At 45.9% G+C, this 15,702-nt stretch overlaps 1 protein-coding gene across 1 annotated transcript in view; it reads right to left on the bottom strand.

Moving 5' to 3' along the window:
- Positions 1–9,256, bottom strand: part of MVB12A (multivesicular body subunit 12A) — a gene marked incomplete at its 3' end in the record, with an annotated part of 36,676 nt that extends 27,420 nt beyond the window's left edge. Inside the window, exons 1-2 of the mRNA XM_082262646.1 lie at positions 9,112–9,256; positions 6,118–6,219 (exon numbers count right to left, since the gene is read on the bottom strand). Coding sequence (XP_082118772.1) covers positions 6,118–6,195 — 78 coding nt within the window. The 5' untranslated portion in view covers positions 6,196–6,219; positions 9,112–9,256. The remainder of the gene's footprint in view (positions 1–6,117; positions 6,220–9,111) is intronic.
- Between the last annotated feature and the right edge of the window lie 6,446 nt (positions 9,257–15,702).

The following is a 15,702-nucleotide window of genomic DNA, read 5'->3' as shown; positions in this document are numbered from 1 at the left end:
AACACGTCACAGGTCCCAGGAGGCTGTGGGCCAGTCAGAAAGCGCAGCAGGAAGCCGCTGAGAATCTGTAGGGAGTTGCAGCCGGCTTTCCACAGTCAACATGGTGGCAACAAGGACCGGAAGACCAGCAAAGAACCGGCCCGGGTGAGGACAGCGCTGGATCCCTAGGCTAGTAAATGTGTTTTTTTTTTTTTTAATAAACACCTACAGTATTTGTAGTTACTTAATTTTATTTATTTTTAACCAATAAAAGGGCTTGTTTACACTTGTGATGCCCTCTGAAGAGCGATCTACACTTATTTTAAACTGTGTACAAATCCACCCCACCGCGCTACATCCACATGCACTGGGTGATTGCAATGAGGCTTGGTTTAACTGAATGGGTAGTGTTCGGAGGGAGGTACTGGCGCGAAATGAGCTTCCTTTTGTTGGCTGAGACGAAACGCCGGGCTGAATGAAGTCACAATTAGGGATGTGCCGATATCAATGATTTGCCCAAGTATCAGTACTCGCCCAAATGCTCTCAAAACTATTACTTTGCGGTGCGATTTACGTCAATACAAAATGAATGGGCGCAAATCACACTCCAAAGAATCGCATGTGATTAGAACAGGAATGCCGTGCGATTCCTGTCTTAACTGCATGTGATTTCCCCCACTGCGCGTGTATGTATGTGTATTGAAAGGGAAAACGCCATTTAGTGGGCATTTTTAAAAAACGTTAGAATGCATATCTGGCCACATGCAAAATAATCCGGTGACCCGGTCTGCCAATTATAGCAAATCACACCCGCTTGAGGAGATGTAGAGGCAGTCTGTCCTCTGATGCCCCGATATCACTTCCGCCCTATACCCACGGGGCCCTGGAACTTCTACTACAGGCCTGAGAGCACCTCCAGTGCTCTGATTTGCTATCATCAGAGGACCGGGACACCTATGTAGATTATTTTGAATGTGGTCATATATGTACTGTGATTTCTAAAAATTTTTCCACACACACACACACACACACACACACACACACTGGAAAATTGCATGCAATCTCAACGCATTCCTGTTCAAATCGCATGTGATTCTTTGCAGTGTGATTTGCGCCAATTTTTTTTTAGTATTGACACAGATCGCACCGCAAAGTATCGGTACTCGGTATCAGGAAGTACTTGACCGAAAGTATTGGTACTCATTCTCGCTGATAAAAAAAAAAAAAAAAAAAAAAAAACACCTGTATCTTGCAACCCTAGTAACGATGTCCACTTCAGCCAATCAGAGGAAGCCATGTATTCATTTATTGAATACAAGGCTCCATGTGAAAGGCTGAGCAGTGTTCAGTCCGATTCCATTTTGTTGCGGGAGTGGGATGGGAATTTCCCATCCCGCTGCCGAGCTTATTGCTGCTACATACAATTTACACAGTAATTACAGCGGGCACATGTATTAGTAAAGGAAATCATTTGTTTGAGCTAGCTTGGCTGTTTAGCCCCGGTTCACATTTGTGCGATTGCGGAGATCGCATGTAATTCGGAGCGCACTGCTCCTAAATTACATGCGATGTCATGTGCGGTGCGAATTTCAGCCATACACTCTGTATGGCTGAATTCGCACCGCATCCGCACTAAACTCGCACATGAGGCTTTATTTTATTCGCAGCAGAATTGGTTCTGTGCGAACTTGCAGATCGCACTGCGATATGCGATCGCAACTGGGGGGTGTTAACTGTTAATTGACACCCCCTGCGTATCGCATATGGCAGTGTGAACTGTCAGAGGTGCGGATGCGATGCGGGAACACGCTGTATATTCGCAGCGTTCCTGCTACGCACAAATGTGAATGGCCACTTAAAGTAAAAATAAACCTGGAGTTAGGCCTTAGATTAATAGAACTGTAAAGGCTTTCTTATGAAATAATTATTTTAGCCTCCTTTTTAGTTTAAAGGCCAGTCCCAGCATCCCCCCTCCTCCTTGCCCTACATTCCTTCCTCACCTGTCAAAAAAAAAAAAAAAAAACCCTTGTAGTGTCCAACCCCCACCCCTGCATGGGTCAAATGCTTGTTAAGTCCAGGGGTGAGAAGAGAGGGCATTACCTGGCTTGACCTGTGTAACCAATCTGCTGCAGCCTCCTCTGTAAGCTGCTCCCAGCCTCCTCCACATACAGTACAATACAGGGATAACAGCCCTGCACTGTATGTGATGACATAGAGGCACCTGCTACACACCGGAGAAGAGGAAGAGCGCCAGAGTCGGCTGGAGCAAGGAGTCAGATAAATAAATACAGCTTCTTCTGCAACCACCTACACTTAACAAGCATTTACCCTTGCAATATAGGGGATGGACTCACTGCAAGGGTATTTCTTTGTGCCCAGAGTTGGGCTTTAAATCAAGGTTTCTCCCACCCCAGCCATCTGATGATGAAGATCCTCCTTTTTTTTCCCAGTGGTCCTAACTGTGCCGGCATACAGTGCATCCAGAAAGTATTCGCAGGGCTTCACTTTTTCCACATTTCATTATTTTAAAGCCTTATTCCAAAATTATATTCATTATTTTCCTCAAAATTCTACAAACAATACCCCATTAGGACAACGTGAAAGAAGTTTGAAATCTTTGCAAATTTATTAAAAAAAATATATATATCACATGTACATTAGGTAGTCACAGCCTTTGCCATGACACTTTGGCTCAGGTGCATCCTGTTTCCACTGATCATCCTTGAGATGTTTCTACAACTTGATTGGAGTCCACCTGTGGTAAATTCAGTTGATTGGACATGATTTGGAAAGGCACACACCTGTCTATATAAGGTCCCACAGTTAACAGTGCATGTCAGAGCACAAACCAAGCCACGAAGTCCAAGGAAATATCTGTAGACCTCCGAGACAGGATTGTATTGAGGCACAGATATGGAGATGGGTACAGAAGAATTTCTGCAGCATTGAAGGTCCAAATGAGCACAGTGGCCTCAATTATCCATAAATGGAAAAAGTTTGGAACCACCAGGACTCTTCCTAGAGCAGTGATGGCGAACCTTGGCACCCCAAATGTTTTGGAACTACATTTCCCATGATGCTCATGTACTCTGCAGTGTAGTTTAGCATCATGGGAAATGTAGTTTCAAAATATCTGGGGTGCCAAGGTTCACCATCACTGTCCTAGAGTGAGCCGCCTGGTCAAACTGGGTGATCGGGGAGAAGGGCCTTAGTCAAGGAGATGACAAAGAACCCGATGCTCACTCTGACAGAGCTCCAGCGTTTCTCTGTAAAGAGGAGAACCTTCCAGAACAGGGTTTCTCAACTAGGGTTCCTTCTGAGGTTGCTAGGGGTTCCTTGAGCAATGGGCAATGTCTGCCTCTCAGATAAGTTCCCAATGACACCATTGTTCCTTTTAGCTATCTGTAAGGGGGTAATTCTTCCCAATGATGACAAGAGTAAGGAGCATTCTTCCCACTGACTAATGTGTCATGAGTTGTAGATTTTTAATTTTTAGCAGGGGTTCCCTGAGACCAGAGATTTATTTCTAGGGTTCCTCTGTGTTGAAAATGTTGAAAAAGGCTGTTCCAGAAGAACAACCATCTCTGTAGCACTCCACCAATCAGGCCTGTATGGTAGAGTGGCCAGATGGAAGCCACTCGTAAAAAGGCACATGACAGCCCACCTGAAGTTTTCCAAAAAACACCTGAAGGAGACCATGGGAAACAAAATTCTCTGGTCTGATGAAACAAAGATTGAATTCTTTGACCTGAATGGAAAGCGTCATGTCTGGAGGAAATCAGGCACCGCTCATCACCTGGCCAATACTATCCCTACAGTGAAGTGTGGTGGTAGCAGCATCATGCTGTGGGATGTTTTTCAGCATTAGAAACTGGGAGACTAGTCAGGATTGAGGGAAAGATGAATGCAGCAACGTACAGAGACATCCTCATTGAAAACCTGCTCCAGAGCGCTCTGGACCTCAGACTGGGGCAAAGTTTCATCTTCCAACTGAACAATGACCCTAAGCACACAGCCAAGATAACAAAAGAGTGGCTATGGGACAACTCTGTGAATGCCCTGGAGTGGCTCAGCCAGAGCCCAGACTTGAACATCTCTGGCTGTGCACCGACGCTCCTCATCCAACCTGATGGAGCTTGAGAGCTCCCGCAAAGAACAATGGTAGAAACTGCCCAAAAATAGTTGTACCAAGCTTGTAGCATCATACTCAAAAAGACTTGAGGCTGTAATTGGTGCCAAAGGTGCTTCAACAAAGTATTAAGCAAAGGCTGTGAATACCCACGTATATGTGATTTTTTTATTCTTAATAAATTTGCAAAGATTTCAAACAAACTCCTTTCATGCTGTCATTATGGGGCATTGTTTGTAGAATTTTGAGGAAAATAACTAAATTTAATTTGTTTTGGAATAAGGCTGTAACAACAAAATGTGGAAAAAGTAAAGTGCTGTGAATACCTTCCAGATGCACTGAATATGTAGCATTCGACTGTGAGCCCAGGTTGCACAAGGAAGCGAGAACAAGGGACATGTCTAACTGCCTGGGCTAAAAGGAAGTGGGTGGAATGACACTGGGGGGTTAATTAACTAAAACTGGAGAGCTCGAAATCTGGTGCAGCTCCAGTGTTTTATGTCAAAGCTTAAAGAGGAAGTAAACCCTCCTCTACAACTTGTACCTAAACCTATATTAAGGCTTACCTATAGGTACTGTAAATATTAACTAAACATGTACCGTTTAGGAGATATCTACTTTGCATGCAGCCAGTGACATCACTGGCGCATGCGCTCTGAAGGAACGGCCGCTCGTGCCGTTCCTTCAGAGCGCATGCGCCAGTGATGTCACTGGCTGCATGCAAAGTAAATGTGCGGGAGTGATGTCATCGCGGCTCCAGCCAATCAGATGGTCGGATGCCGCAAACCTGGAAGAAGGGCGACAGAACATATTGCCCATGGACAGGTCAGCGGTCGGCACTGAGGGGGCTTCGTTCTTAGGTAAGTATTTCATAATGAGCTAGTATGCGATGCATACTAGCTCATTATGTGTTTTTCTTTCAGGTGTTCGTTAAAAAAAAAAAAAAAAAAAAAAATCGGAGGTTTACAACCTCTTTAATTGAACAAGCTGAAGTTAGAAGCTAATTGGCTACCATGCAGAGCTGCATCAGGTTTTGCACTCCCCAATTTTAGTATATCAACCCAGGGGTATCACTTATGGGGCAGCCATCGGTGGTGGAGGAAGTAATGGTGGATAGAGCAGTGTGTGGACAATGAGCATTACTCCAGTAACCCATTTAGTTAGAACTTACTTTGAGGAAGACTCTGGGGCTGAGAGTCAGAGGCTTCTCATATAAACAGTTGGCAAAAAAGGTAAGGCGGGTTTTAGTTGAAACAAAGCATTATCAATTAGGGTTCTTGCACACAGGTGCCAAAAACTTCACTTTTAAGATGTTGATTTTTTTTTACTTTCAGTGAATGGCCTTGTAAACACAGCAGAGGTAATATCGGTAAACTGGCACCACATTTAAATCAGTTAAAAAAAAAAAATAAATGTACATGGGTAAATCATACCTCCCCTATAGTATTTGAATATTTGGCATTTTTAGGGATAGAGGGAGCATATATGTGTGCATTTAGTAAATGGTGTATAAAAGTTATCTTCTGTATTTAAGGGGTGCGGCATAGACATACTCTAAAATAATAATAGTCAAGGATCCCGCGGGATGGTCACATTGGTGATTTGTGATATAAGAATTTTAATTTCCTCCAGTAGGGTTGAGCATGACCACTAGATGTGAGATAAGGTTCCTGGAGCGAGTCCACACCTCCCCATCATAGAGGTTAGATCGAGAGGTTCCAACAACTCAGGCACAAGAACAAGCCCCAGAGTTCTGATTTACTGCCCTGTGTAAACCTTAGCATTCCATTTATCAAGAAGAGAACCCGGTAGACAGAATATTCTTGTTTTTGAATAAGCCCAGCCCTGACAAGTTCTCTTCAAAGTGGCCATATATGGTAAGAGCTCATCACACTACACAAAACAGTAATTTACATGCGTATCAGCTGTGCAATTCATTGTTTCAGCTGGAGATACCCTTATATATAAAAAAGAAAGATAAAAAAAAAAAAAAAAAAAAAAAAACTTACTATGTTGTGGCCTTTGGGGCACAGTGACTGGCCAGATGTCCATGCAAGGCCTGTAAGAGGCTTGGAATTGCCCTCCATTTTATGGAATGGTCTATGAAGTCACTGCAATAAAATTATGAAATTAATAAAAGTTATCATCAAAACATATATATTAAATGTATCTGAGTCCAGCTAATAAGCCTGACATATTTATCTGCCTATGGGGAGTGTTTCATAACTGCACAGAAACTGTGGGGTTGGTTGGCTACTATGCACAGCTGCAATCAGCTTCTAGTTTTAGCATGTTCAATTAACCACTTTACCACCGCCCACAGTAATATTACTGCGGCAGAGTGGCTCGTTATCGTCCGACGACGTAGTACTACGTCGTCAGACACTCCCCCTTCTGGGCGGCGCTTGCGCGCCGCCGGAGGCTCGCTCCCGCTGTTTTCGGTCACAGCGGGAGTTGGGCCAGGGGAGGAGCAGCGGCGATCGCCGCAGCTCTTCCCCGATCGTTCGGGGATCTAGTGTGGAGATCCGCCCGCCTGTGTAAACACAAGCGGGCGGATCTCCTAAGTGACAGGGAGTGACAGATCGGAGTGTTCAGCATAGCTGGACATCCGATCTGTCCCTGTCTCACAAAGTCACCTCCCCCCCCCACACGTCAGTAAGCACCAGGCATACATTAACCCCTCCCTCTCCATTAAAATTAACCCCTTCCCTGCCAGTGTCATTTTTACAGTAACAGTGCATATTTATAGCACTGATTACTGCAGTAATGTCACTGGTACCCCCAAAAGTGTCAAAAATGTCAGTCAAGGGTCCGATCTGTCCGCCGCAATGTGGCAGTACCGCAAAAAAAAAAAAAAAAAATCGCAGATCGCCGCCATTACGCGTTAAAAAAAAAAAACACCAAAAATGACAGAAATCTTTCCCTTTGTTAGTAAACGCAATAACTTTTGCGCAAACCAATCAAAATACGCTTATTGTGATTTTTTTTACCAAACATAGGTAGCAGAAAACAAATTGGCCAAAAATTTTAAAAAAAATTGGTTTTTACATCTTTTTTGGGGGGAATTTCATATAAAAAAAAATGTTAAAAATATTGTTATTTTTTCAAAATAAACGCTCTTTTTTTGTTTATAGCGCAAAACGTAAAAATCGCACAGGTGATCAAATACCACCAAAAGAAAGCTCTGTTTGTGGGAAAAAAAGGACGTAAATTTCGTTTGGGTACGGCGTCGCACGACCGCGCAATTGTCAGTTAAAGTCGCACAGCGCCGAATCGCAAAAAGTGGCCCGGACGTAAGACAGCAAAATCCTCCGGTGGTAAAGTGATTAAGCTTTGACAAAAACAAAAAAAAAAACTGGAAGCTGATTGGTTTCTATGTAGAGCTGCACCAGATTTCACACTCTCCAGTTTTAGTAAATCAACCCCACTGTGTACTTTGCAATCCACTATGACTCAGGTGACCAAGACCATTCCTAGAGTTTGTCCACGCGTGACCCAGGCCATCCCTAGAGCCTGACCACGAGTGACACAGGCCATCCCTAGAGCCTGACCACGAGTGACACAGGCCATCCCTAGAGCCTGACCACGAGTGACACAGGCCATCCCTAGAGCCTGACCACCAGTGACCCAGGCCATCCCTAGAGCCTGACCACCAGTGACCCAGGCCATCCCTAGAGCCTGACCACCAGTGACCCAGGCCATCCCTAGAGCCTGACCACCAGTGACCCAGGCCATACCTAGAGCCTGACCACCAGTGACCCAGGCCATCCCTAGAGCCTGACCACGAATGACCCAGGCCATCCCTAGAGCCTGACCACGAATGACCCAGGCCATCCCTAGAGCCTGACCACGAATGACCCAGGCCATCCCTAGAGCCTGACCACCAGTGACCCAGGCCATCCCTAGAGCCTGACCACCAGTGACCCAGGCCATCCCTAGAGCCTGACCACCAGTGACCCAGGCCATACCTAGAGCCTGACCACCAGTGACCCAGGCCATCCCTAGAGCCTGACCACGAATGACCCAGGCCATCCCTAGAGCCTGACCACGAATGACCCAGGCCATCCCTAGAGCCTGACCACGAATGACCCAGGCCATCCCTAGAGCCTGACCACGAATGACCCAGGCCATCCCTAGAGCCTGACCACAAATGACCCAGGCCATCCCTAGAGCCTGACCACCAGTGACCCAGGCCATCCCTAGAGCCTGACCACCAGTGACCCAGGCCATCCCTAGAGCCTGACCACCAGTGACCCAGGCCATTCTTACAGGCTGACCACGAATGACCCAGACCATTCTTACAGCCTGACCACGAATGACCCAAACCATTCCTAGAGCTTGACCACGAGTGACCCAGACTATTAATAGAGCCTGACCATGAGTGACCCTGACCAGTGATGGGCTCAGGCGTGTTGGGGAGCATAGCCCCAAAGCACCTGAGCAATCCCACCAGAAAGCTGACATTGCACACAGCCAATCATAGGCAGTAAAGCTTTTTGCAGTCTGCAGCTGCACATATACATGCGGCCTATGATTGGCGGTGTGAAGTGACGGCTTCCTGGCGGGATTGCTCATGTGGGTTGGGACTATGATCCAGAACACGCCTAAGCCCATCACTAACCCATATTACCAATAGAGCAGACCCTGCACTATGCAGGTTACCCACCCCAGCACTGTGTACATTACATACTACTGACTCCTGTACACTCTATGAAGGCTCAAGTTCTAAGCCCCTCCCACTATTACCTAAATGTTGCCACACCCACTATTTGCCATGGCACTCTGGGTGTGCTGCTAATACTTCCACCACGCCCCCATTCCCAGGTATGGTGATTACATTTCCAGAGTCACCAGCTTCCTCCACATCACACAGCCAGTATAGAGAGGAGAAGTCCCTATAGAATAGATCGTCCTGTATAGAGCTCACTGCCAGTACACTATAATACACACTATGGCGATATCATGTACACCCAGCCCCCTCAGTGCCCGGACAATCCCTTTACCTTCTATAGGACGAAGTTCTGTCCAAGTCCAACAAGTTCTCCTCTTCCTGGATGGGAGTCACCTAGGGACAGGTAGACCCTCCCCCTGAAGCACGGAGAGTCGTACTACGCATGCGCGCCGCCAGGGGATGACTGACCGCTGTGGGCGGGGTACATCTTGGTAAACTCTGAGTGAAGTGTGCGGAGGTTTGATGAAGAGAAGGCGGAGCCAATCGGGGAATCCCCCCAATTACACTCATTCATAATGTGTAGCTGGAGAGATCGCGTCTGCAAGCTCCTCCCCGAGCCGGCCGCGTCTGCTGGCTCCTCCCCGAGCCGGCCGTAGCTGGCCCCTCCCCGAGCGAAACAATCGGCAGTACACCGGCCGGGCGGGGTATTGGAAGGAGAGTTCACACAAGTCTTTCAGTTTTCCAGCACTGCTTCCTTAGAAAACACAATGATAATAATTCCAACAATTGAAGACTTGTCCCCAGCGGATGGATTAGCCTGTATGGTACAGCACAGATACACTCCATACATATCTGTGCAGCCATTGCTTTCTTTTTTTTATAATAGTTTTTATTGCAATTTAAAAACAAGTACAGAAAGATATATATGATAACAAATTAAAATAAAAGTGCATATGACCCCAATAATAATCAAGAATCATATACACAAGCAGCGCTAAACACATGACATGGTTTATCATGAAATAGAGTCCAATAATGATAACCATGTCATGTGTTTAGCGCTGCTTGTGTATATGATTCTTGATTATTATTGGGGTCATATGCACTTTTATTTTAACCACTTTACCACCGGAGGATTTTGCTGTCTTACATCTGGGCCACTTTTTGCGATTCGGCACTGTGCGACTTTAACGGACAATTGCGCGGTCATGCAACGCCGTACCCAAACGAAATTTACGTCCTTTTTTCCCACAAACAGAGCTTTCTTTTGGTGGTATTTGATCACCTGTGCAATTTTTACTTTTTGCGCTATAAACAAAAAAAGAGCGGCAATTTTGAAAAAATAACTATATTTTTCACATTTTTTTTTATATGAAATCCCCCCCCCCCCCCAAAATGTAAAAATCAAATTTTTTTATCCTTTTAGGCCAATTTGTTTTCTGCTACATATGTTTGGTAAAAAAAAGCACAATAAGCGTATTTTGATTGGTTTGCGCAAAAGTTATTGCGTTTACTAACTAAGGGAAAGACTTTTGTCATTTTTGTTGTTTTTTTTTTAACGAGTAATGGAGGCGATCTGCAATTTTTTTTGCGGGACTGCGACATTGCGGCGGACAGATCGGACCCTTGACTGATATTTTTGACACTTTTGGGGGTACCATTGACATTACTACAGTAATCAGTGCTATAAATATGCACTGTTACTGTAAAAATGACACTGGCAGGGAAGGGGTTAACTTTATTGGGGAAGGAGGGGTTAAGTGTGTCCCTAGGGGCGTGCTTCTAACTGTGATTGGACATGGCTACTGGTGTAAGAACAGAGATCAACGGTCCTACATAGTAGAACCGTGTGATCTCCATTTTTACACAGTGGAGAATGACAGACGGCTTTGTTTACATTAGCCGCCTGCCTTTCTCCCTTCACGGTGAACTATCGCGAGTGACCGGCGGACATCGGGTCCGCCGGTCACACGCACTGACTTGTAAGGGAATGAGCCAGGGCGGGCGCGCTATTGGCTCACAAGCTAGTGACAGGCTAGTGATGTACCGGTACGTCACTTTGCCTGGCTGGGGCTGACCGCCGCAGTATATGTACTTGCGGCGGTCGGCAACCGGTTAAAGATTGCTTCAAGAACCATTTTGAGGCGCTTTTTAAGCACCTCTGAGCCGAGGTGCTTACCATTAATTTCAATGGAGAGGGGCGTTTTGAAGTGCTTTTTTTAGCATTACTAAATGCTCATGAAAACCTATTCCCATTAAAATGAATATAAAATAAACAAATATTCTAAAATGAATAAAATGTTGGACCAGCAGCTGAACACTCAAGGGCAACCTAGAAAAACCTCCTGTAAGCATACAAAAAATAGTACAGCGCAATCCTAAGAGTGATAGATAACAACCACCAATATGATGATCTTCAATAGGAAAATATATGAATAAATAGAGTCCAAATAACAACAATAAAGTGCCAGAAAATGGTCAAAGGATGGTGAAGGAGATAGTCCTTTTGTTAAGGTGATGAGAAAAGGCCCAAAGGAGACTGGTGAACAAATCCAATGTTATATGTGCCTTCCTCGGTGCTCACAAGTTCCCACCACCAAGCATTCTCTGCCTCTCAGCTTATGGCTTACACCACAGGGTCAAAACGCTTAACCATCTACTATCTGGGGACACAGCTTCCGACATAATCTGTAGACAAACCCTGCGGGATCACTCAGCAAGATACCTCCACTGCCAGGTAAACGCTTCCGGAATGCCTGCCGCAATTTGCAAAATAAATTATAACAGGATCTAATGCTCTCTGTTTGTAAACCGCTTTTCTTTTGGTGGTTGGAACTTGTGAGCACTGAGGAAGGCACTGGGTAGTTTTCAAGCGCCTCATAGTGAAAGGGCTCTATAGTCAATGAATGCTTTCACGCTGGGGCGGGGTGGTGAAAAAAATCCTGCAAGCAGCATATTTGGTGCATATTTGGTGCATATTTGGTGTATGTTTGGAGCACTAAAAAAGCGCCTCAAAAATGCCCCTCTCCATTGAAATGAATAGGAAGCGCATGAAAAGCTCTTTAAAAGCACCTGAAAAGCACTCAGGGTTTTACTGGCAGTTCAGAAGCGCCTCAGTTTGAAAGGGCTCTCAGTCATATACTACAAAAATGGCTGCCAGATTGCTGCATGATCATAGTCTGTGCTTTCAAAGGAATTAACTAGAGTTGGGCGAACGGTTCAGACTGAATGATTTGCATACTGAGCACAATGAGCAGACCTCACTAACAGATCCTGCTCTCTGGTAGGGAGAAAGCAATATAGATTTACCTACAGTGCCTCTAGTAAACAGACAGAGCTCAAAACTATACTCTCTCTCTCTCTCTAGTACCTACCTAGGAAGGTGCTACACTCACCATTTCCTCACTGGCACTGGTCAGCCTCCCCTACAAAAATTATTTGCACCAAAAATTTCACGGAGTATGCCACAAACTTGGAAAAAGGGAAGCATCAAATGTACAGGCCCAGGCGGCATACCCCATATGTGGCCAGTAGATACAATAAATTAAGTGGGAAAAATATATGACTCTGCTGTACAAATATTCACACATTTATGTACACATACCAGGTGCATTTAGACCAATGCACCCCTTGCCAAACAAAAATCTACTTGACAGGTAACCGACATTACCCTATCTAGCTAACTAAATACAATATCTACATTGCATAGAATTTTGCATTGAATAGTGGAGGGTCTATCCAGACCCGGAAGTCCTAAGCAAGCCTGCAAAGGAAATAGGGTTAAGCACAAATGGATACATTGTTACCTACTCACGGTGAGACTGCCCTCTCCTCAGAGGCCACCTTCTCACCACCATTATCTCTAACTGCTACATTCTCGTAGAGATCTTCATCACCCCAGGCCCCCTAAGGGCAGGGTTGACTTGACATCCGGTTGTTATACCTGAAATAGACAACAAACAAACCCTGCCAAGCTGACCATCTAACATTTCACCATTGTTTCCTACTGAGAACAATTTTGTTGACTAAATAATAGGCACAATCCGTCTCAGACACCAGGGCACTGAATCTCTCTCCTATTATAGTCAGACCCACAAGTTCAGAATGAAGAAGTGTGGAGTCCACTCGACTAGTGTTCACAGTGTCCTCTCCTTCTGTAACATCGAGGTAGCACATCTTCTTCTGCGACAACCCTTTTTGCTGGAGCCTGAGCAAACTTGTCCAACTTGTGAGTTTTACAAGTCTCTTCAAGGGGTCCTTCACTCTGGCATCCCCTTCTCTGAAGAGACAATGAGCTACTACCTCCTTTCCCAAGGTAGTAACCCACACAAAGTTCTTTCACCCAGCCCACTGGCCTAACAGGTTCTTCATAAAGTGTCCTTTGAGCAAAGTATCTTTGTAAAGTGTCCTCTTCTTCTGTACTAAAACTATTCGGGCCCATTGACTTAAATTTCTTCGCAAAGTGTTTTTAATTGCATATAGTGATCCTGGCCCATTGGCCAAAAGGATCTTGACGGAACATCCAATAAATATGGCTTCTTGTAGCAAACTGAGGCACAGAACTAAGCGCCTACTAAAGTCCTCTGAACAGGAAGTCTTTGTGGGTTAGAGAGTCGGCCCTCTTCTGAAGATACTACACAGTGATAGTTGTTCTGCTGATTCCCAATCCTTCTTGCAAGGATAGAAGGGAAAGGGGATTTGAAAATAGGGCTTCTGGCCCTAACAGCAACTTTTTCTGGTAACTTCTCTCCAGGCTCTCCAGCCCCTTTTCAATGAACTTTCAGGCTAGCCAGGCTTGTAACAGCAAATCCTACATGGGTGGGAACTCTGCATCCTCAGCAGTAGTAGTCACGATGAGGTAACCGAATAGTCTTCCCTGTAGAGTCCTGAACCCGAACAGCCCAAGCCTGGCCTTTCCGCCTGGACGGGGAACTTCCACGCGGTCTATGTGGATGGCCCGCCCCAGCTTCCAGTTAGCCTTCACAGAAAGAAAGGTGTCACACAGCTCAGTCTTCTTCCAGTTGCGATATGGCTTGTGGATGTACAGAAATTCCCAAATCGCTTTGTTACACCATCCTTCTCTTCTGGCCTCGATCTATTCCATGATCTCCAAAGCATAGCATAGGGGAGCATAGGGGTAGTCATACCCATACTCCTGGGCCACCTTCTTTTGTATCAGGCGCTGGCATCTGGAGAACCTGGGAAGCTTCTGTCTGTCTCCTCTCCCAGGTGGGGTGTATAGGGTCTCCTCCTTCTTGATGAGATCATCGTAGACCTCATTAGGTGCAAGATGGGGACAAATCTGGGACCCTCGTGGTATAGAACCCCAAGTTCCTGGCACACTGCATATGCACCCTTGTAGTGCAGTTGTACATCTCTCCCAGCAAGGAGTGTTATCTCCAAGGGTTAGAGAGGCTGGATTCATCCTTTTTTATGGATAGTGTAGGACCCACTGACAATGGGGTACTTTGACGTAGTGGTAGGCTTGAGCACGATATGGCCATATGGTGGGACCAAATCCCCATTTTTATTTATGGATTGTCTCCATATTTGATAGTCATTTCTTTAGCATGTGTGCGCTATTCTTTTTTAATATACATGTCGCTTGGTTCATTGTTGCACCGGCTTTAGATATACATGTTCAGGGTTTGCTCCCCCAATTTTTTGCTTGTTTAATATGCACCAGAGCCTCCTTTGTCTCATCATCGAGTGAACTGGAACTTGCAGAGCTGCTTCTCTTCTCTGTTCCCCAGTCGCATTCAGTCTCTTCTTCAGATTTCCATACATCAATACCCTCTTCCAGGGATCTGAACCGATGTTTGAAACGGGGTGACCGTATATCAATGGCTCCAACCTCTTCTTCACTGGACGCACAAGAGGCCTTCCACTCAGGAGACCCGTGATTCCCTTCTGCCATGTTGAGAGCAACTGGTTCTGCCTTTGGGCCTCAACTTGGCCTGCACCGTCCATATGCATCTCGCCTCCGAAGTGTGATTCTCCCTGGCCTGGCATACAGTAGCGTAAAGCCTCGTACACACGCATCGATAGTTGGCCGTGAATTTTCGGCCAACGTCCGATCGACCGATTTTCGGCTTGTTAGTATGATGCTTTCGACAACCGACTCCGACTTTTCAGCCGAATAAAATCTGGTGTGCAGGCTATAAAATTTTTGTTGGCCGTCAACAGAACGGCCGATTTTCCGTCAGTCAGTGCAGATTTCGGCAGACAAAAATCTGATGAGCAAGACTGGGCATGCTCAGAGAAGAAAAAACACACGGAAAGTACACAAGCACATGACATCACTTCTGAAGTTGGTTTTTGTTGGCCGAGAAAATTCGTGTGCAGTCTAGAGCGCATTTTAACCAACACAACAACACTGGACAAAAGTCGACCGATCGGTCGGCCGATAATGGTCTGCACCACTGGTCCCAGCCCCAGCAGTGCTCTTGACACTCCTCTTCCTCTGCCCACAGGGATTGTTATCATAGGCGCCAGCAATTCTTGAGTGAATCCTGTCTCCCAGCTCACACTCAGCTTCCTGGGCCAACAATTACTCCGCAACCCCTGCACTAGCATGTCTACGCAGTGCCCACACTGACTCCATGCTCGCAGCTGCATGGACACATTCAATTTTTGGCTACATACCAGCCCGGGATGCTTCTTGTCCCCTCAGCTGCATAGCGCCAGTCTCCCAATGGGCACCAATCGCACTCCTGTATCTCACAGGATGAAATCTGGTAATTCCGTTTGCTCTCTAGGTACTCTGCCAACATGTGGCATAGCCCCTGAGTCCTGGCTCACTCCGGCATCCGCCATCTTGCTCCTCCACACACGTGTCTGCTCCTCAGCTACTCCCGATGGCGGAAGTGATGTCTCAGCTCTCTTCCTCCACTCGGATTGGCAGCTCGCGGGCGGCGACTCC

Source organism: Pelophylax lessonae (genome assembly GCF_965119305.1).
Source record: "Pelophylax lessonae genome assembly, chromosome: 7".
NCBI lineage: Eukaryota > Metazoa > Chordata > Amphibia > Anura > Ranidae > Pelophylax > Pelophylax lessonae.
Note: the sequence above shows the minus strand (reverse complement) of the source record. Positions and strands in the feature narration are given on the sequence as shown.